Source organism: Mizuhopecten yessoensis, unplaced genomic scaffold, assembly GCF_002113885.1.
Source record: "Mizuhopecten yessoensis strain PY_sf001 unplaced genomic scaffold, ASM211388v2 scaffold2307, whole genome shotgun sequence".
Lineage (NCBI taxonomy): Eukaryota > Metazoa > Mollusca > Bivalvia > Pectinida > Pectinidae > Mizuhopecten > Mizuhopecten yessoensis.
Window position 1 is genome coordinate 303,197 of NW_018404481.1, and position 21,465 is coordinate 324,661.

The 21,465-nt window shown below is 37.7% G+C and overlaps 1 protein-coding gene across 2 annotated transcripts in view; it reads left to right on the forward strand.

The window, feature by feature from the left end:
- LOC110445466 (Bardet-Biedl syndrome 2 protein homolog) overlaps positions 1-21,465 on the forward strand; it is a 46,235-nt gene that overhangs the window by 4,340 nt on the left and 20,430 nt on the right. Inside the window, exons 2-19 of one of the 2 annotated variants that reach the window (XM_021490117.1) lie at positions 1,160-1,296; positions 2,713-2,931; positions 3,899-4,024; positions 5,932-5,994; positions 6,595-6,672; positions 6,944-7,048; positions 7,706-7,792; positions 8,426-8,503; positions 9,831-9,888; positions 10,387-10,484; positions 11,084-11,599; positions 12,392-12,448; positions 13,189-13,222; positions 14,176-14,239; positions 17,036-17,143; positions 18,021-18,150; positions 19,324-19,455; positions 20,193-20,210. In XM_021490117.1, the coding sequence (XP_021345792.1) occupies positions 1,180-1,296; positions 2,713-2,931; positions 3,899-4,024; positions 5,932-5,994; positions 6,595-6,672; positions 6,944-7,048; positions 7,706-7,792; positions 8,426-8,503; positions 9,831-9,888; positions 10,387-10,484; positions 11,084-11,599; positions 12,392-12,448; positions 13,189-13,222; positions 14,176-14,239; positions 17,036-17,143; positions 18,021-18,150; positions 19,324-19,455; positions 20,193-20,210 (2,088 nt within the window). In that variant the 5' untranslated portion in view covers positions 1,160-1,179. The remainder of the gene's footprint in view (positions 1-1,159; positions 1,297-2,712; positions 2,932-3,898; positions 4,025-5,931; positions 5,995-6,594; positions 6,673-6,943; positions 7,049-7,705; positions 7,793-8,425; positions 8,504-9,830; positions 9,889-10,386; positions 10,485-11,083; positions 11,600-12,391; positions 12,449-13,188; positions 13,223-14,175; positions 14,240-17,035; positions 17,144-18,020; positions 18,151-19,323; positions 19,456-20,192; positions 20,211-21,465) is intronic. The other variant, XM_021490118.1, reaches the window with a different exon arrangement.

Here is a 21,465-nt window from a genome sequence, read left to right on the forward strand (position 1 = left end):
GGGGGGCTGGCTGATGTATTTTGTAGATCCTGTTCTTACTCTGCTATTTAGGCCTCTTATTTACACTGCATATCAGCCACAATTGGATACGTTCTTGAGATACACCACTTACAATACGATACACAACACGACACATCTTTAATTCTTTATTAATGAATATCAAATCAATAAAAAAAAACTTGGCCCACACACCTGATCGATAAGATGCCGGCGGTAGTTGTTTACAAATTTCTTCTGCATCCGCCATTGTTACAAACACCCCGGTGATATGCAACGATCGATGACTTCTCAGCTCTAGATCTCTCTCACACAAAAGAGTTCTACAATAGATATAGTGGCAACACATTCGCATTTCAAGTTCTGCGGACAAGAATGCAACACACGGGTGCATTTTTCATTATTAAACTAAAATGCAGTAATGTGGCTTTAAAAGAATGTTAATTAATGACTGTATTGTTTACAACCGATACAATAACATAGTAGGTCATGGTTGACAGTTTGTGATGTTCCTCATGTATTTAAGTATATATACGTACAGGATGTTAGTCCTTAACTCATTCACCCCTGAAGACACATTTGAACTCTTCCAATACAAAGGTTGGAATAGTTCATTATGAAATTCCAGGGGTGAATGAGTTAATCATGTCTCAGTGTGGTAGGGTTACACTGGATAATGCACTTATCATTCACAAAGGTTGCCAGGATTTAATTCCCTGGTCGGACATTAAAAATGGTATAGGTCACCTGTCGGACCGGCAACCACATGGGTTTTCTCCAGGTTTTCCCGTTTTTTCCATCAGTCTGATACACCCTCTGTAAGTCTATGCAGGCAAACAAAAGTGATTTTAAAAAGTTGATGTAAATTGTTTGAAAAGCATGTAAAATCTATAAGCATTGATTTCAGTGTAACCGAAAACAAGATGACAACCAATTGCAATCTTGTCTAAAAATTGGTTAATGCAATCTGAAATCTTATTTTATGGTGACTATATATCTATCTGTGATCATCTCTGAATAGCTTTTATTTCAACATTAAACATTGCTGATCTCATTTTGTCAATATTTCTCACAGTTGAAATATGTTCAAATTAGCATGGCGATGAAAATATATAAATAAGAAAATTTGGAAATGTTCATTTTTCTTCTTTTTCCCCCCCAGAAAATCTCCAGATATCCAAGATGTTGGTGCCAATTTTCAACCTTAAGATCAACCACAAGGTTAACCCGCGTATGGTCACCATTGGAAAGTATGACGGAATCCATTCCTCTCTCACATGTGCTACAACAGCTGGAAAGGTAAAGCATCAAAGCTGGCATTATGTAAAAGTACTCCCCAAACCCTCATTATCAAGGATTGAGGTAGTGAGTTCAAATTAATAAAAAATAATAATAATATACAGCATTTGATATAGCGCCCTGTCTAGCTAACCTACGGCACTCTATAGCGCTTTACAATACATAGATATCCAAATTTTTTCAATCGATACTATTAGCATATACAGTAATCAATACAATTTTGAGGAATTCGCAGGAGCTGCCTTATCAGGCGCTAACTACTAGTCCTATGCCACCTGGCTAATATCTCCCTATGTGTGTATGCCTTTGTCTGTGCTGGAGATGTAATATGTTCTGTTTGCAGCATGCTTCCAACAGCATCATTAATAGTGCCAACTCGCTTGAATGCAACTGCACAGTTACCGCAACATCCACCCCAGACTTGACCAATCCGCCCATAACATAAAATGTAACATCATAACTGTTCATGAGTCGTAGCGGAGTGGTTAAGGTGACCGTCTACGATCACTAGCCTTCTACCACTGTGTCACAGGTTTGAGTATCTGGCGACTGCCCCACGTAGACCTCAAACCTGTGCTAGTGATCTTAGACTGTCACCTTAACCACTGTGTCACAGGTTTGAGTATCTGGCGACTGCCCCACGTAGACCACAAACCTGTGACATACTAGTTCTTAATGATAGAGGTTAGAGGCCTAGTGATTGTAGACAGTCACCTTAACCACTGTGCCACAGGTTTGAGTATCTGGCCACTGCCCCATGTAGATCTCAAACCTGTGACATACTAGTAATGATAGTGGTTAGAGGGCTAGTGATTGTAGACGGTCACCTTAACCACTGTGTCACAGGTTTGAGTATCTGGCCACTGCCCCACGTAGACCACAAACCTGTGACATACTAGTAATGATAGTGGTTAGTGATTTTAGACGGTCACCTTAACCACTGTGTCACAGGTTTGAGTATCTGGAGACTGCCCCACGTAGACCACAAACCTGTGACATACTAGTAATGATAGGGGTTAGAGGGTTAGTGATTGTAGACGGTCACCTTAACCACTGTGCCACAGGTTTGAGGTCTATGTGGAGCAGGTGCCAGATACTGGCTGCAGGTCGTTGATATTTCTCCAGGTATTCCAGTTTTTCTAAACCACCACAAACTGGGCACGGCCTAAATGACCATAGCTGTTGATAGGACATAGAGCACAAACAAACTGTTTACGACAATGTAAAATGTTCATTTTTAAATTGTCTTTCTTTCCAAGCTGATAAGACATATAACTGCTGAAAAAAAAATCAGTGATACATTTTCCAAACATCATACCGGGTATTTTCAATCCCAGACCCTGGAGATGAAGATGTCATGCTCCAAGAATGTCGATAGTTAATATTTAAACCGGAAAAAAATGTTGACTTTTTCAGGTACTGATACATAACCCCCACAATAGGGGGATGAAAGGAGGTCGGATGGACATCACATCAGACGGAGATCTCAACCTTTTAAGTGTCAACCAGCAGGTGTCAGCGGTGTCGGCCGGCCAGCTGAACCCTGAAAAGGAGAACGATATCCTGACAGTGGGGACACAAACAAACATACTGGCTTATGATGTTGAAAATAACAGTGATCTCTTCTACAAAGATGTAAGTATGAATAAGACCGCAGTAATATGTTTGCCTAGTTTTACAACTGAAAGCAGTCTGCTTCCCCTACCAAAAGTGATGTTGAATTGGATTTCAATGAAAAACAAAACCATATTTTCCCAATTAATGAAGAAACCAGGCTATTTTAAAATTTAGATTTAAAAAAAAATTGACAATCAGATAGGTTGAATTTGTGACACACTTTTATAATAAAGTGAATTCCCCCAAAAATCTTAAAATTGTAACATGAACTCTATATATGTTTTTGCTAAGTCTCTCTGCTCTATAGACAGTCTCCCACCTTTTCACTTCTGAAATCAGCAGATATTTTTTTTTTAGCTATAAAATCAATTAATTCATAGTATTAAACAGCTGTTCAAACTATGCTTTTGATATTTTGCCAATTTATGGTGTTAATTGTCAAACAGTGGTCAATGTATGTAATTCTGAGACATTTCACAGGGTTTTTGCCAGGTGTTTATAGGGTCCGGTACGGGAACCCTTTCACAATTGAAAAATGACCCTGTATTTTCCGAATTTCAGTCTTTATTTTCCCAATTAGATAATAAAAAAAACACATGTTTATACAAGTTTCCAGTCATTGTATGTGCAACTTTCAAAGTATTACCGTCCATGAAAGAGCATTCAAAATACATAAATAACGGAAATTTGAAATTGACTAACCAAAAACACAGAAAATTGATGTGTTAACTTATTGCTATACATTTTACTGTAAGAAACAGCCTGAGGAAAACCTTTTGCAAATCACATTGTATGTTTTATTTCTCAAAACTTATGATATTTTCTCGAACCTATGCATGTGGGAACACTGATGATATTTTCCCAATTCCTGCTCAGGGGCCCTTTCCCAAAATAGCTGGCAAAAGCCCTGTTTCAAGATTGCTGTATAGTTTATCATTATGGTATTTCATGTATGGTTGATACATGGGATGTTTTTTTGTTACAGACAGCTGACGGCTCAAACTGTCTTGTTGTTGGCCGGCTTGGCACCATACCCGATCCCATGGCCATTGTTGGAGGAAACTGTACACTTCAGGGTTACGACATGGAGGGCAACGACATATTCTGGACGGTAGGTTATGCATTTGTACATTTTGGCTCACATGTTCAAAAATAGACAACTTATGTGATATTCCTGGAGTGTAAATTTTCATGATGTGGAAATGCTTGTTTTATCATACCCCCGCAACTTGAATGATCAGTATATTATGTAGTTGTGCATCAGCATTTTAATTTCAGATTTCAAAAATTTTTAAGGGAGTTATGGCCCTTTATGCAAAATACCTTGTCCGGAAAACTCCATCTTAACTAGCAGGCAGATTTTATTGAAACTTCTCTTGATTGATCAGTATATTATGTAGTTGTGCACCAGCATTTCAATTTCAGATTTCAAAACTTTTTAAGGGAGAAATGGCCCTTTATGCGAAATACCTTGTCTGGGAAAATTTCATCTGAACTAGCAGACAGATTTTATTGAAACTTCACTTGAATGATCAGTATATTATGTAGTTGTGCACTAGCATTTTAATTTCAGATTTCAACACTTTTTAAGGAAGTTACAGCCCTTTATGCGAAAAAACTTGTCCGGTATAAACTACAAGCATCTGCGGGGGTATTACTTATCCTCCGGATGACAGTTCTAGTTCTCATTGAGACAATTGGTGCAAAAAAATATCCTCATTGGAATGTTAACTAAGATTAAATATATATTAAAGGTATAAAGTATATTTAGATTTCAGAACTACTGCCAATACAAAATAAACAGTCAGGACACAAATCTTTCCACACATGAGAATTTCAACAGTTACATCCCCAAAAGCTTTGGGAGGATCAGGAACATGAGGATTTCATACTCAAATTTTAGCACATTATCAAATTTTAATAGATTAGTGCATTTTTTTTAAATCGGCGCATTAAGATAATATATGCAATAGAGAAATAGTGTGCTAGAGCTTCAATTGGCCCATTCCTAATTTAGCGCGATGTTTTACACACAAAATGTGCTAAAGATAAGACCACTGCTAAGATATGTACGATTACCGTATTTCTGAGCTGTACTTAAAAATATAACAACCAAGCTTTTCAGGATCTACATTTAGTAAACAGATGATGGCTGTAGGGAGTAGTAGAGCTGTCACGATACACTTTACCCACGATTCGATACGTATCTCGATATTTGTACCACGATTCGATTATTTCGATTCGATACACCTTTATTTTAAAATATAAACAAAATGAGATACATAAGCGGTCGATAAACGGAAACCTGAAGTGTTTCCACACTTCCGATTTGAAGCTTGCCGGAGCATCACATATTTTCATTTCCTTACCGTGGTCCACCATTGTGTTATGAATGCTTTGTGAAAATTGCATCCTCGCAGCCGATTGGCTGAGGGTTTAGAGATCTGTCAATGAAATTGAACGTCTCACAGACATTTCGGCTGAAACGGCATACACTAATATTCTGATCGTGACGTATCGAAAATCCGGAAAATATATCGTGAATCGAATATAACATAAATAATCGCGGTACAAGTGCTTCGCAGTGAATCATGACGCCGCCAGAGAGTAGCCTAGGTCAAAATGGTATTAGTTTGGATAGGAATCAGCTAGACTTTTACACAATAGATGTCAACCTGTGGAACCTCCTTCATGCTACATCTCAAATGAGGGAGAAAGTCTATAAAACATGTCTGCTTAACTCTAAATTTAATATTTTCTATAAACACCTGTCACATTTATTATAAATATTCAGCAGTAACTGAGAGATCATTTTAAACCCCAGGATGTAGATTTTAATTGTGTTGGCTAAGATTTGAATGAAGGTTTTTGGGAAGGGAGTAACGTAAATTTTGGTCAAATTGCGGAAGTTTTCCTCATAATGTGGGGTGGTTGACAGATATGGTTATACAAACTAATGGGAGATAATAGAAAAAGGGATAGTCATACTAATTACTGTGTGTTTTCTTTCTTCATTAGGTGACTGGCGACAACGTGTGTTCTCTGGCATTGGTCGACTTCAGCAGTGACGGACAAAATGAGGTGAGGATCCTCCATGATACAAACTAGCTAAATGACACAACATAATCAAATATCCATCGATGATATTATCATGAATATTGAAATTCTAAGAGAAAAAAAAGAAAATTATTATAGTGCTATAAACAGCACAAACATTGTAGAAAGGTTATGGAGGTGACATGGTACGTATTGTACAAGTCATCGAAATGTCAGACATCGACACTTACTGGTTGTGACGAAGATAACAATGTACATATCATAGTAGTCACCAAATCGTCACGCATTAAGACTTAACTAGTTGTGAAGAAGGTGACAGGGTACATGTTGTACTAGTCATCGAAACCTCACACATAAACACTTAATGGTTGTGATACATAACCTTTCTACAATTCATACTTACCAACCTAAAGAAAATGTTGAGAAACAATACAAGCTTGTCATGATCAGCTGATAACCTGGATAAGAATATCGCTCTTAGGTTATCTAAAAAATAGTCTCTTAGAAATCTTTACATTCGGGAATATTAAAAGTGTTCTCGTTAACACAGGTGGTCTCTTAATAGAGGTGGTTGCATGAATAGGTTTGACTGTATAATTTAGATGCATTGTTTACTTTATGTAGCTTGTCGTTGGATCAGAAGATTTTGACATCCGTGTCTTTAAAGAAGATGAGATTCTAGCGGAAATGACCGAAACTGAGGTAACACTATTTCTGATATAAACAAAATAGGATTGAATGTGTTTTTTGTTTTCATTGAAAAAACAAGAGATAAAAATGAATTAATTGTGTGTCCAAATTAATAGTATGAAACAGTTGCTTACAATTTAGAAATTCCCTGCTTAATTACTTTTGATGTGCATCTTAATTCTTATTCCTAAACCAGTAATGTGAAGCCACCAATGAACAACAATATAAAACCTAAGCCGACATCAGAATTAAATATGAATTGTGTGATTACCTCCCTTTGTAGGCCATCACCTGTTTGTGCCCCATGATGGAGAGCAGGTTTGGATACACCCTGGCGAACGGCACAGTGGGCGTGTATGACAGGTCGTCACGTTACTGGAGGATCAAGGTATGCACTGGGACCCTCACTTACCTAGTACATTTCATCAAAGTTATTGTCGTGTTGCTTTTTTTCTTCAAATTATGAATTAAATTGCCAATCATCTTCAGTGAAATAGATCTCATCATTTGAGCTCGTTGAATCGAAGCTGTTGTGGCTTTTAGAGCTGAAAAAAATTGGTAACTGTATTTAGGTTAAATTTTGTGGAAAGGTTTTGCAGTCTTCATACTTTAAAAAAATGATGAAATTCAATACTGCATGAACTAATATTTCACATAAATGACAAAACATATGTACAATAAAAATGTTTAGATTTTGGAGAATTTATTTTACATTCCCCCCCCCCCAAAAAAAATGAAATAATTTTGTGGAATAGAAAATTGTTTTTGTAGACATTTTACTTACAGATAATGTTGCTTTAGGCAGGGGGTCACTTTAAACAGAAAACATTATAGAAGGGTCTTTGTAGACATGTGTCACTATAAACAGGTTTCTTTAGAGAGTCAATATAGACTGAAAAAAACCCACACACATGGCATATCACATCAGGTAGGGATTATGACATATAGATTGTCAATTATAAATTTAGGTGTGAGAGATATATGTAGCGGGGCGGTCAAATCTATATCACTTGACTTTTTAGGACATGTACTGTTTGATTTTCAGTCTAAGAATCAAGCTCTGGCAATCCACAGCTTTGACCTCGACTCAGATGGGGTGACCGAGCTGATTACGGGCTGGAGTAACGGCAAGGTAGCTGATTTATCACTTTATAATTTAAGCAATGTTATTGCTGAAACACATTGTAAGCGAAACAGAGTATGGCACAGTTTCGCAATCTTAGGGATGCTTTTTTTTGGAGAAGATAACTTCAACATAAATTTTACACCCCAAAATACTTTGTGTGTTAAAATGTATAGAACTTTATTACATACCTGTTGAATCTTGTTATAGTTATACAAGCAATTTTCAGACCATGAAATACAATGTTCTGTATTGCACATGTGCAATACGGAATGTTGTATTTACCTAATAGCCGGAACTACTTTTTATGGGAATCCCCTTGTCATGGCGAACTGAAAAGTTCCGGGTATTTGCCAAAAATATCAAAGTTTATAAAATCTTCGTATCAATCTCTACCAAATACGGAAGGTATGTGATAAAAGCAAGACCACACACTTGTGTTTATCTAACGAATTAGACAGTACTCATTTATTGCGCGGACGTATATATTCGTCCCGGTTGTGTTGAATGGCCTTTGAGAATCAAATAATAATAGTGATTTTACATAATTTGGTTATATTTACTTTTGTGTATTATGTATTATGTTTAATATCAAATCATTTTGAGGAGGACAGTGTAGATCTGAATTGTTCTTCGTTTAAGATTGATGTACGGAGCGACAGAACAGGAGAAGTGATCTACAAAGACACGTTCAACCACCCAGTGGCAGGCATTGTTCAGGTAAAAACCGAGTCGGGAAGTCTTCAATGTGACCTTGTGTGACCTTCACGTACCTCATATGGTAATCAATACAAGTCACTTGAAACATACTCATACTTGCCAACTCTCCCTATTTAGGATGGAGACTCCCGATTTTGGACCCTTAATTTTAGTATTTTCAACCAGTGAAATATCTTAACTATCCCTATATTCTAAGATCTATTGTTTTCATCTAAAAGAACAACTCAAAATATGTCATTTTCAAAGGTTATTATGTCACAAGGGGGTAATACACACATTATATTTATGTTTTACTTTTGAGCATGCAGAATCTCCCCCCTGGAAATTTTTTAAAAGTTGACAAATATGCATCTGTTTACAAAAAAAAGGAGTTCTAGTTGGGCTTGCTTGGTTTAATAATAATGTGAAAAGATTTGTTTTGAAACTAATTGTGACTTTGTGAGAATTTGTTTGTGTATCATTTATTTCATGAGAAGAACATGTTGAAAAAGTAAAAAGCTTCATACAATTGGAAAAATAATAAAAAGAACTCAAGGGAAATAAATTTTAACACATATTTTAAAAACACATGTTTAATGTGTAAGGTAGCTATAACCTCTGGAAAACAGACGCAGAGAATATTGTGTCAACCTGGTAAAATACTAGCCACTTCCCATCGACTCTGCTAGGGAGAATTTCTCTCTAGCTCATTTGGTAGAGCATAAGACTATAGTAAACTAGAGGTCCCAGGTTCGACTCCTAGCGGAGGCATTGAAAAAAATAATGACCTCTGTTACACATTATTATTAAAAAGCTGGAATTAGTTAATTTACCTATCTCTGTAGATAGCTTTGGCCTGTAAGGAACACAATTTTTATGACATACTTCATTTTACGTATAATTATCTCTGGTGGCGACTGAGTTATTTTTTTTCTTCTAATTTTGACTCTACCTCAGGTTTATAAAGACAGATGCGAAACTTACATAAAATTAAATACAAATGGAGGGCTTGTAATTATAACTTGCATGGGTTTATTTATAAAATGGCACCTTATTAATCAATTACATGGGCTTATTGGTGTAACCGTTCCTTATAATTAACTTCTATGAAATTCATACTGTAAAATACGAAGTGTTGAAGCATGATTAAAAAATTGAAGATACTTTTATAAAATCATCAGACTTGTGTCAATTAATTGTAATAAATGCAGAAAACTGATTTCTCCATTTACTGGTCATATTTAAAAAAAAAATTAGTCGAGTTTATACATTCTGCTTGTGCCGATATTACGGTATATGTGCAATGTTGGTGCCATTCCTACAATATTAACTTAGCTTTCGGCTACAGGGCGACTACCGTCTGGACGGCTCACAACAGCTGATCTGCGTGTCCGCTGAAGGGGAAGGTACGTAGGGTTTGACATCTACTTTGTTGGAATGATTACTTGTCTCTAGTAATTAAGATCAGTTGAAACATGATTAGGCATGAAACATCAATCATCAATTATGAACTTTTGTTGAGGCGCATATGTGTTTATATGGACCTGAGAAACACATATTGACCGAGACCAATTTGAGGTCAGTTTCGCTTTTTTAGGTCCATATAACCACATATTCACCAAAATATAAAAGTCCTTGATTGTTATATTGTTGAGTTATGTGCAATTCTTTAAAAAAAAAGATAGAACTTGTGTATAAATTGTCAGAAAAAAACCACTGCATTTGGTAAAAAAATTCAACATTTTTTTTTCTTCAAATCTGACCCCAAAACATACCTGCACACTATACCCGAGTGTGCACTATACCTGCAAATTTACGGTAGTATGACATTTGACATACAATTTAACATATTTGTTTCATATTGCCAATTTCTCCGTATACTTTAACATTGCCGGATGTTTCAGTTAAGGGATACAACCCGGCTCCAGTTGAAATGAGAGGAAACCTGATGGACGCTAACATGGAACAAGAAACGATCCGTGACCTTAGTCTTCGTAAACAGGTAAACATCGGGGATTTATTCTCATGATTATACATATAACAACTTCATCGGGAGTTTACTGGAGATGAATATCACCAGATAGTGTTATCTACAGACTGTTCTGGTACCTGAGAGTCCGACTCCATCTTTGACAGTTTAACAGTCATTGTAATACTGTGGAAGGTTTATTGTAAAATTGGATATAATGCAAAATATACCCATCCACAAGTATTCCACATTTTTCCATTCTGTAATATTAAGCATCCAGGGGCTTAGCTAGCCTTTGTTTGGAGTGGATTCATTTAGGAGTGGGTCTAGGGCAGGGACTTGGTACGGGGACAAGTGGGTGTAAGAAGAATTTTTATTTTTTGTTGATTCACCTGCGTACCAGCATACAGGCAGGTATGCACCTGGCTGCCAATCATACCAAATAGCATAGTTGTGCAAACATCAGTGCTCAATGGACCAAGCAATCAGTTTTTCATAGAGTTGTGTGCACCGTGCGTGGACACTAAACACAGTGATTTTTCACGTGTTGTGTATATCACATATATAAACTGTATAAACAATTGCCTGTGTAGATAGTGGTCTAAATTCACTCATGTGCTTCGCATTGATAGAACCTGATGATGGAGCTGAAAAACTATGATGAGAACACAAAGGCGGGAGCTGTGGCTGCTGCTGCCCTGGCAACCAATGCGGCCTCCCGTGGCTACAGCAGCAGTAGCAGTGGTGGCATTGGTGGAAGTGGTGGTATGGGAGCAGCCGGACCAGGTGGCATGAGTGGAGCGGGAGGTGGCGTGGGAGGCGCTGGAGGTGGCATGGGTGGTGCAGGGGGCGGTGTGGGAAGTGCTGGAGGAAGCATGGGTGGAGCTGGAGCTGGCGGAGGAGGCCCTGGAGGCAGCATAGGTGGAGCGGGAGGTGCTGGAGGAGGCATGGGTGGAGCGGGAGGTGGCATGGGAGGTACTGGAGGACCAGGAAGTGTTGGAGGAGGTGGCCCAGGGGGGCAAGGAGGAGTTGGAGAAGGTGGTGGGTACGGAGGGGGTGGAGGTGTGGGAAGTGTTGCAGCCAGATTCTCAGCTGAAAGACCATTCCCTCCTGGAGAATATGATGCTCAGAAAATGGGAGTTATTCCTGTACGTATATAATGTCGTTATCTCAATAAATGGTTAAAACGCTTCTATTGTTTATGCCTTGCCATTTTATAGGGGCGGAGATGGGGGAATCCCATGTCTATCGAGGTGTTTCCTGATATATACGGACTCGGTGTGTTTCTCACACAAAAGTCACATTTAAAAATGCTGCGGATGAGTTCTTATTTCAGGGTGCCAAGGTCATGTCATGTTACAATTCAAAAAAACATTTAAACTATGAAACCAATTTTACATGGCAGCAGTGGCATGTTTTTGTCTTGTAGGAAAAAAATCTAGTTTATAAGCATCTTTAACCCTTTCACCCCTGGGTGACTTTAGTAGACTCTACCATACATTTATCTGGATGAGGCCATTCTGGTACCATACATTTATCTGGATGAGGCCATTCTGGTATGCAGTGGTAAAAGGGTTCAGATTTGATACGAAAAATCCCGTAAATTTGATATACACTGTAAACTTGAAAATTTTCACTACAAATCAACTTTCATCTTTTTTGCCCTCCGCAATGAGGGCATTATTACCATGACACAGAATAATAGTATGCATAGTACTATACATAGCAGTTACATAAAAAGGGCCTAACGAACACTGGGTGGACATGTATTGTATTGATCAGTGAAGGGTAAGACTTCAACCTGGCTGAAGTTTCCTAGTTTGCAGTATTCTATGCTGTACAAAGTATGTTTTTATCAAATCATAATGGAAACTTTATAACATAACTCATATATGCTGTATGCAGTACAATATTATAAGACTGACCTTTGACCTTTCCAGGCGGCCACTCAGCTTCAAACAACGCTGAGGGTTAACACGGGCGAAGAGGGCAAACCAGTGAGTATGATCGCCCCCATTGTGAGCCTCATGTTGTAGGCCTAACACTAACAGTTATAACACCATCTTAGTTCTGTTAAACATTTATGATATAATGTGAAAATGTTTAGAAACTATCATATGATCATTTCCATATCCTACTCCGTATCAGCCCTCCGGCCTCTGACTCTAGCCTGGTATGGGATTCTTGGGCTGATATGAAGTAGGATATGGAAATGGTCACATGATTACCTTTTTATCACATACTGCTCTATAACATCAAAATTGTTAGCAATAAATACATAAAACTTGCAGAAAGTTTATATTTCATAATAAATATAAATCACATTCTACCTTAAATAAAACACGATGAACAGAATAGTAAATACAGATGGATATACAGTGTGTACACTACCAGTCTGAGGTGTGATTTATGAAGTGTTGGCGCATGACAGGCAGATATGGCCCATGCTGGGTGGATATGGCCCATGCCGGGTGGATATGGGGTCGGTCCAGGATATGGCTTATGCACAGCTAGTAGTTTCACACACGCATACAACCCTTATCATGGACAAGTAGATGATAAATAATTTAGTATAAGATGTATTTGAACAATATAGTTCGGATTTATCGTTTGTGACTTCTAATGGAAATTTGTTTTATAAATGCTTCCACCTGCTGAAGATAAAATGGAGAGCCGTTTGATTGCAGATGAATTGTTAATATTCTAAAGTGATGACAGCTTTCTGTTTACATTTCAGCCGCATGTAGAATTATTCATAGGAACAACAAACGGTAAGTACATTGACATTATATGGGGACTTACTTTTGGGAGGCACGGTAGTCCAGTGGTAGAACACCGGGCTCGTGACCGGAGGGTTGCGGTCACGCCATGGCACTGTGTTATATCTTTGAACAAGATCCTTCACGCCGCTTGTTCCAGTCTTCTCAGCTGTAAATGAGTACCTGGTTGGGCAGTGCTAGAATTGTTGAATGCTAGCTGTGAGCGCCGATACGGCAGCACCAGCTGTATGCTCTCCAGGGAGTTGAGCAAGATATTGGCTGGTTGCTAAGGCCCTATAACCATGGATAATAATTTGTGAACCACTTTGAGACGACCTACGAACTAGGTTGTGATCAAGCGATATACAAGAACCTCAAATTATTATTATTTTTATTATTATTTAAAGTAATGCTGCTTTGGGAAAGTCACTGGGAAGCATAGTGATAAAAGGAGGTATGGTTAACCTCTGGTTAGTTCAAACAAAATGATTATTGTTGCACTTGTTTAAATATAAATGAAATATGGCATTATTATCAGGTTGAACAATTTGAATGAAGATAATCAAACTCAAACCTCAGTATAATTATAATTCCCAGATTTTTTGTACTCAAACTTTTATCTGTTTTAACGATACAAAACGTGATTAAAAAGAAGCGATCCTGCAATGATTGATGTATCGTGGGGTGGAAAATTAACGTTTCCATTTTAAAACTTTCCACCTTAGTATATTTGAACTATCTGGAGGTTTATCATATTCTAATTATCACCAATTTCTTTTATGTATCATATTGCCTGTTGTTGAGATGTTTATAAAGAAATTATTATCATTATCAGTAGTTAATTAATCAGTAAAACACAGTCATGAACTTGATAACAATGTGTCAAAATTTATAAAGTGATGTTAAAAAAAACACAGAGGAGTATATTTACATTATATATCTAAATAAATATTTTTATCCCACAGACACTGCCATCAAAGCGGTATTGATATTTGCTGAAGGAATTTTTGAAGGAGAAAGTCATGTTATGTAAGTAGCAGATGATAGTTACAATTGCATCAAGCTTGTCAATTCTATGTATCCATAATTGATGTTGGTAAAAAATGCTGCAAGCTCATCCAGAAGCTCCACTGTTCTAAATCCACATGTAAGGTTAGTGGCAAATGCTGCAAGCTCCTCTGTTCTAAATCCACATGTAAGGTTAGTGACAAATGCTGCTAGCTCATCTGTTCTTAATCCACATGTGAGGTTAGTGACAAATGCTGCAAGCTCATCTGTTCTAAATCCACTTGTGGTGTTAATAACAAATGCTGCAAGCTCATCTGTTCTAAATCCGGATGTGAGGTTAATGACAAATGCTGCAAGCTCATCAAAGCTTGTCAATTCTATGTATCCATAATTGATGTTGGTAAAAAATGCTGCAAGCTCATCCAGAAGCTCCACTGTTCTAAATCCACATGTAAGGTTAGTGGCAAATGCTGCAAGCTCCTCTGTTCTAAATCCACATGTAAGGTTAGTGACAAATGCTGCTAGCTCATCTGTTCTTAATCCACATGTGAGGTTAGTGACAAATGCTGCAAGCTCATCTGTTCTAAATCCACTTGTGGTGTTAATAACAAATGCTGCAAGCTCATCTGTTCTAAATCCGGATGTGAGGTTAATGACAAATGCTGCAAGCTCATCAAAGCTTGTCAATTCTATGTATCCATAATTGATGTTGGTAAAAAATGCTGCAAGCTCATCCAGAAGCTCCACTGTTCTAAATCCACATGTAAGGTTAGTGGCAAATGCTGCAAGCTCCTCTGTTCTAAATCCACATGTAAGGTTAGTGACAAATGCTGCTAGCTCATCTGTTCTTAATCCACATGTGAGGTTAGTGACAAATGCTGCAAGCTCATCTGTTCTAAATCCACTTGTGGTGTTAATAACAAATGCTGCAAGCTCATCTGTTCTAAATCCGGATGTGAGGTTAATGACAAATGCTGCAAGCTCATCAAAGCTTGTCAATTCTATGTATCCATAATTGATGTTGGTAAAAAATGCTGCAAGCTCATCCAGAAGCTCCACTGTTCTAAATCCACATGTAAGGTTAGTGGCAAATGCTGCAAGCTCCTCTGTTCTAAATCCACATGTAAGGTTAGTGACAAATGCTGCTAGCTCATCTGTTCTTAATCCACATGTGAGGTTAGTGACAAATGCTGCAAGCTCATCTGTTCTAAATCCACTTGTGGTGTTAATAACAAATGCTGCAAGCTCATCTGTTCTAAATCCGGATGTGAGGTTAATGACAAATGCTGCAAGCTCATCAAAGCTTGTCAATTCTATGTATCCATAATTGATGTTGGTAAAAAATGCTGCAAGCTCATCCAGAAGCTCCACTGTTCTAAATCCACATGTAAGGTTAGTGGCAAATGCTGCAAGCTCCTCTGTTCTAAATCCACATGTAAGGTTAGTGACAAATGCTGCTAGCTCATCTGTTCTTAATCCACATGTGAGGTTAGTGACAAATGCTGCAAGCTCATCTGTTCTAAATCCACTTGTGGTGTTAATAACAAATGCTGCAAGCTCATCTGTTCTAAATCCGGATGTGAGGTTAATGACAAATGCTGCAAGCTCATCAAAGCTTGTCAATTCTATGTATCCATAATTGATGTTGGTAAAAAATGCTGCAAGCTCATCCAGAAGCTCCACTGTTCTAAATCCACATGTAAGGTTAGTGGCAAATGCTGCAAGCTCCTCTGTTCTAAATCCACATGTAAGGTTAGTGACAAATGCTGCTAGCTCATCTGTTCTTAATCCACATGTGAGGTTAGTGACAAATGCTGCAAGCTCATCTGTTCTAAATCCGGATGTGAGGTTAATGACAAATGCTGCAAGCTCATCAAAGCTTGTCAATTCTATGTATCCATAATTGATGTTGGTAAAAAATGCTGCAAGCTCATCCGGAAGCTCCACTGTTCTAAATCCACATGTCAGGTTAGTGGCAAATGCTGCAAGCTCCTCTGTTCTAAATCCACATGTAAGGTTAGTGACAAATGCTGCTAGCTCATCTGTTCTTAATACACATGTGAGGTTAGTGACAAATGCTGCAAGCTCATCTGTTCTAAATCCACTTGTGGTGTTAGTAACAAATGCTGCTAGCTCATCTGTTCTAAATCCACATGTGGTGTTAGTAACAAATGCTGCAAGCTCATCTGTTCTAAATCCACATGTGAGGTTAGTGACAAATGCTGCAAGCTCATCTGTTTTAATCCAGATGTGGTGTAAGTAACAAATGCTGCAAGCTCCTCTGTTCTAAATCCACATGTGGTGTTAGTAACAAATGCTGCAAGCTCATCTGTTCTCAATCCATATGTGAGGTTAGTGACAAATGCTGCAAGCTCATCTGTTCTAAATCCACATGTGATGTTAGTAACAAATGCTGCAAGCTCCTCTGTTCTAAATCCACATGTGGTGTTAGTAACAAATGCTGCAAGCTTCTCTGTTCGAAATCCTCATGTGGTGTTAGTAACAAATGCTGCTAGCTCATCTATTCTAAATCCACATGTGGTGTCAAGCTCATCTGTTCTAAATCCACATGTGGTGTTAGTAACAAATGCTGCTAGCTCATCTATACTAAATCCACATGTGGTGTCAAGCTCATCTGTTCTAAATCCACATGTGGTGTTGATAACAAATATATGCATCATATGCATGTATCTCCCACCATTCTAAGGCACATACATTACTTAAATAAGACTTTTATATCCCACAGATAAACGAGAAAAGTACCCCCATTCTTTTGTCATCTGTTTGTAATATTACTAACTTTGTTTTTTTCTTCAGACATCCTGCTTCCGCCCAGCTGTCAAACAGCGTGAAGGTTTCGATCCAGCCCCCTAAAGATGTACCAGTTGACCTCCACATCAAGGCTTTTGTCGGCTACAAGTCCAGGTAAGCTGTCTCATTGGCTGCAAGTCTAAGTAAGCTGTCTGATTGGCTGCAAGTCTAAGTAAGCTGTCTCATTGGCTGCAAGTCTAAGTAAGCTGTCTCATTAGCTGCAAGTCTAAATAGGCTGTCTCATTGGCTACAAATCCAGGTTACCTGTCTCATTGGCTGCAAGGCTAAGTAAGCTGTCTCATTTGCTGCAAGTTTAAGTAAGCTGTCTCATTGGCTGCAAGGCTAAGTAAGCTGTCTCATTAGCTGCAAGTCTAAGTAAGCTGTCTCATTAGCTGCACGTCTAAGTAAGCTGTCTCATTTGCTGCAAGTCTAAGTAAACTGTCTCACTGGCTGCAAGTCCAAGTAAGCTGTCTCATTAGCTGCAAGTCTAAGTAAGCTGTCTCACTGGCTGCAAGTCTAAGTAAGCTGTCTCATTAGCTGCAAGTCAAAGTAAGCTGTCTCATTGGCTGCAAGTCTAAATAAGCTGTCTCATTAGCTGCAAGTCTTAGTAAGCTGTCTCATTGGCTGCAAGTCTAAGTAAGCTGTCTCACTGGCTGCAAGTCTAAATAAGCTGTCTCATTAGCTGCAAGTCTAAGTAAGCTGTCTCACTGGCTGCAAGTCTAAGTAAGTTGTCTCATTAGCTGCAAGTCTAAGTAAGCTGTCTCATTGGCTACAAGTCTAAGTAAGCGGTCTCATTGGCTGCAATTCCAGGTAACTTGTTGGCTGCAAGTCTAAATTGTATCATAACACTTTCCACTAAATACATAACTGTTTGATGATGAGTTTTACACTTTTGACCTTTGACTTATCCTGTGTTCTAAAATTTGACATGTTCTGCATTCTTGTAATTAACTCTGGGTTTTTTTCTGACTGTTTCTAACATCGGTTTCAGCATCCAGTTCCACGTTTTTGAGCTGACGCGCCAGTTGCCAAGATTCTCAATGTACACACCAATAAAGAACAACCCAGACCAGGAGCCGAAGAGTTCCTGTACATTCACGGTCAATGACCGCGTGGCCAGGGTAAGGCCAACTGAATTAAATTTTACCTTTGTTTTCTATTCACCGATTATTTAATTGACCAGGTATTATTAACTAATACATTAAACATTTTTGCATATCTTATCATCCATTTACAACTTTCAGTATGGTTGATCGGCAAAGCATTAACACTACTTAATCTAAGATTTAAAAAATCCTGCAAGAACTTTAAGCTAGTGAAGGAGTAAGCTATTGTATGAATGAAATACCGACTTTGGGATATGTAAGCATTGCCAAAATTTGGCTTTTTTTGCTCAAAATAAGGTGGTTAAGATTTTGTGTCAAAATTTTGGCGCTTGACAATCCTGTGTGCTAAATTTTGGTACTTTACAATACCTATAGTTATGAAGTTGCTCCATCAGTCCTGCCTAAAAATCAAGCCATTCCAACTTTCGCTGACATGAAAAATATAGCCAGTAATTGATGCATAATAATTGAGTTGGAGGATGGTCTGCCGATATCCCGATGTTGGGACGATATGTTTTGGCATCATGAAATGTTTTGTGTTTTAAATTTTGGCTCATTCACTCCAAGAGCCAGATTAACCAAAATATAACCACATCCAAAATATCCCAAAGTATGGTACTGCAATAGATCCAATGTTTTATGCTTAATAAATAAAATGTTTTTATGACTTAATTAACTGTAGAATGTCATAACAGTAACACTGACAAAATTTGTAAAGTTGATCCACCCAAAATAAACACTTTTTACTTCAATTTTTGTCTCGCCTCCATGCACTAGCAGAAGCAAGACTAAGATGTTTCGTCTCCGGCGATGGCGGCGTCAACATTTAGTTTTTGCGTTTAAGCTAGTTTCACTGAAAGTATAAGTGCTAGACCAACCCAACTTGGATGATAGATGCATCTTAATTAGGTAGAGCATCACAACCCATGCATCAAATGCTGGATGTGGCCTACCTTTCATGGTCCATTGACTTTGTCAACATCTCCATCATCCATCAACATTTTGTTTTGCGTTTGAGGAAGTTTCTCTGAAACTATAAGTGCTAGACCAACCAAAATTGACATGTGCATTGATGGTCAAATCGGGGCACAGGCGAGACATATCAATCTGAATGGCTTGTTTAAAATTTTGCTAGATAATGGTGAAGTAAACAAGACTTTTAATACCTTTGGACTTTGTTAACTCCAGGTGTTGCTGTGGATAAACCAGAACTTCCTATTACAAGATGACCTTACCTGTGAGGGGTCAAACCTTCACTTCAGCTTCCTGTCTCTGAGGGGTTCCGGTCCCCTGGTAATTAAGATGGAATCCTCTGGCCAGGTAAACCTTACAGTATTATATAGTATCTTACTCACAATCATCGTTCTGTACCTCAGTGTTAATTGATGAGAGATGAGTTTTGTAAAGATAGCTTCACTTAATAGGATCCCTGTCCCACTGCAGGGAAAACATTAGAAAATTCCACTGCAACTTTTCGAAGATACAGTTATCTCCCCTTATTTCGTTTTGTATGTAACTGTAGTGTAGTGCTATTGGGCTTGGCCGTTTCCATTTAGAACAACAGTGTAACAGTCTGAGGTCGGCCATGGTTCGGATTCACGCCTTGCCCCACTGAATTTTTACAATTAGAACACTGTTGGTGATTATTTATTTTTTATTTTTATTTTATCTTTATTTTCTTCATAAAAGTCCCACAAAGTATGCTTTTCATTTCAGAAATGATTTAACAAAGTAATAGTCATATAAAAAAAAAGCAGTTTCCTATGGCATAGTAACAGTTTTCGACAGTAGTCATCAAGGAATCCGCAAATTACTAGGATATAGGAGTGTGGAAAAGCTATAGTCCCTGGTTCTTCCTACCGTATAACGGGTTATTTACGTGGGCTTAACAAGTTCACGATTATGACCGAAAATTACAAAACTAAATTTACATGGATTATAATTTCTCAATCATGACATGTGAATGAACTAGATTTTTGCGGTGTCTTAGTTAGCACAGAGACGGGACACTCGGCATATAAAATTTCAAATAGTCAACCGAATACGCTTTATTACAGCATATTGAGCCACAACAAGTAAGTGTATTTTGTTAAACAAATCTTCGAAAAAACTATTCCATGTGTGATATAATCTATTTTTCAAACATCTTGTATTACTCTTGACGTTAATCAATCGTTACAACCACATACTAGTTATTTCATGAAGACATTACAGTTATGATGTTTCGTTATCGCCGCTCATTATTTCTCTTGTCATATTATTCTATGGATCATATTTTCACGATCACAGTATTGACCCGCGAAATCGTGAAAATATCATCCCCCCTGAAATAACCTGCTATACAGTAGTTCCGAATGTTATTACTAACTTTCCAGTTTGCTCATATATAGTGGCGTTTTCCAACTGATGAGGGCCGGCAAACTCACAAAATTTGGAAAAATCTTGTGTTTTACATGATAATATTTTTATAGAATTTGTCTTGAAATTGAGTTAACCTCACTGATTTTTTTCTTCTCAAAGACAAAATTCAACCGTTAAAGTGTTTTTTATACAGAATGAGATGTTTAGCTAGAAAAATTTAATATCTCAGAAATTGACATTTAAGGTCCTGGTTATGCGATGCCAGTAAAAATTTGTGAAAATGTTTACAAAAGAAAGTCAATAGTGACAATTTTAAAAAAGAAGAATAATAAACATGATGTATTTGTGCTTTTAGTTAATCATTACGTGAGAACTGTATGCCTGTCGAAGTGATTTGTAAATCCTTCCCCTCTCCTTTGATATCCAGAGATGTCTCAATAGACAGAAATTATAAAACACTAACTGTTTCATCAATTTTTGTAGAAAATCCTCAGCTCAGTTGTAAGTTTAAAAGTTGCATTTTTTTATTTTTTTTATTCAATGATTCAGATTTAAACTATTGTAGGTTTATAGAGGTTGATATAAGGCTGCTTTGTTGTAGAGGTGTATCCAGGTGGTTAAACTTTACCTTATCGTAATCCGTCCTAACATCACTAACTTCTTTCTCATTACTCTGCTGCTCATTCTCGAAATTCTCAGGTTATTATGCTTTCTGAAATCCTGGAATATGTCATGACAGAACAGAAGGCTAAGTACATGTGCACTCCTGAAATATGTCATGACGATAAAGAAGGCCAAGTACATGTGTACTTCTGAAATATGTCGTGACGAAATAGAAGGCTAAGTACATCTGCACTCCTGAAATATGTCATGACAGAACAGAAGGCTAAGTACATGTGCACTCCTGAAATATGTCATGACAGAACAGAAGGCTAAGTACATGTGCACTCCTGAAATATGTCATGACGA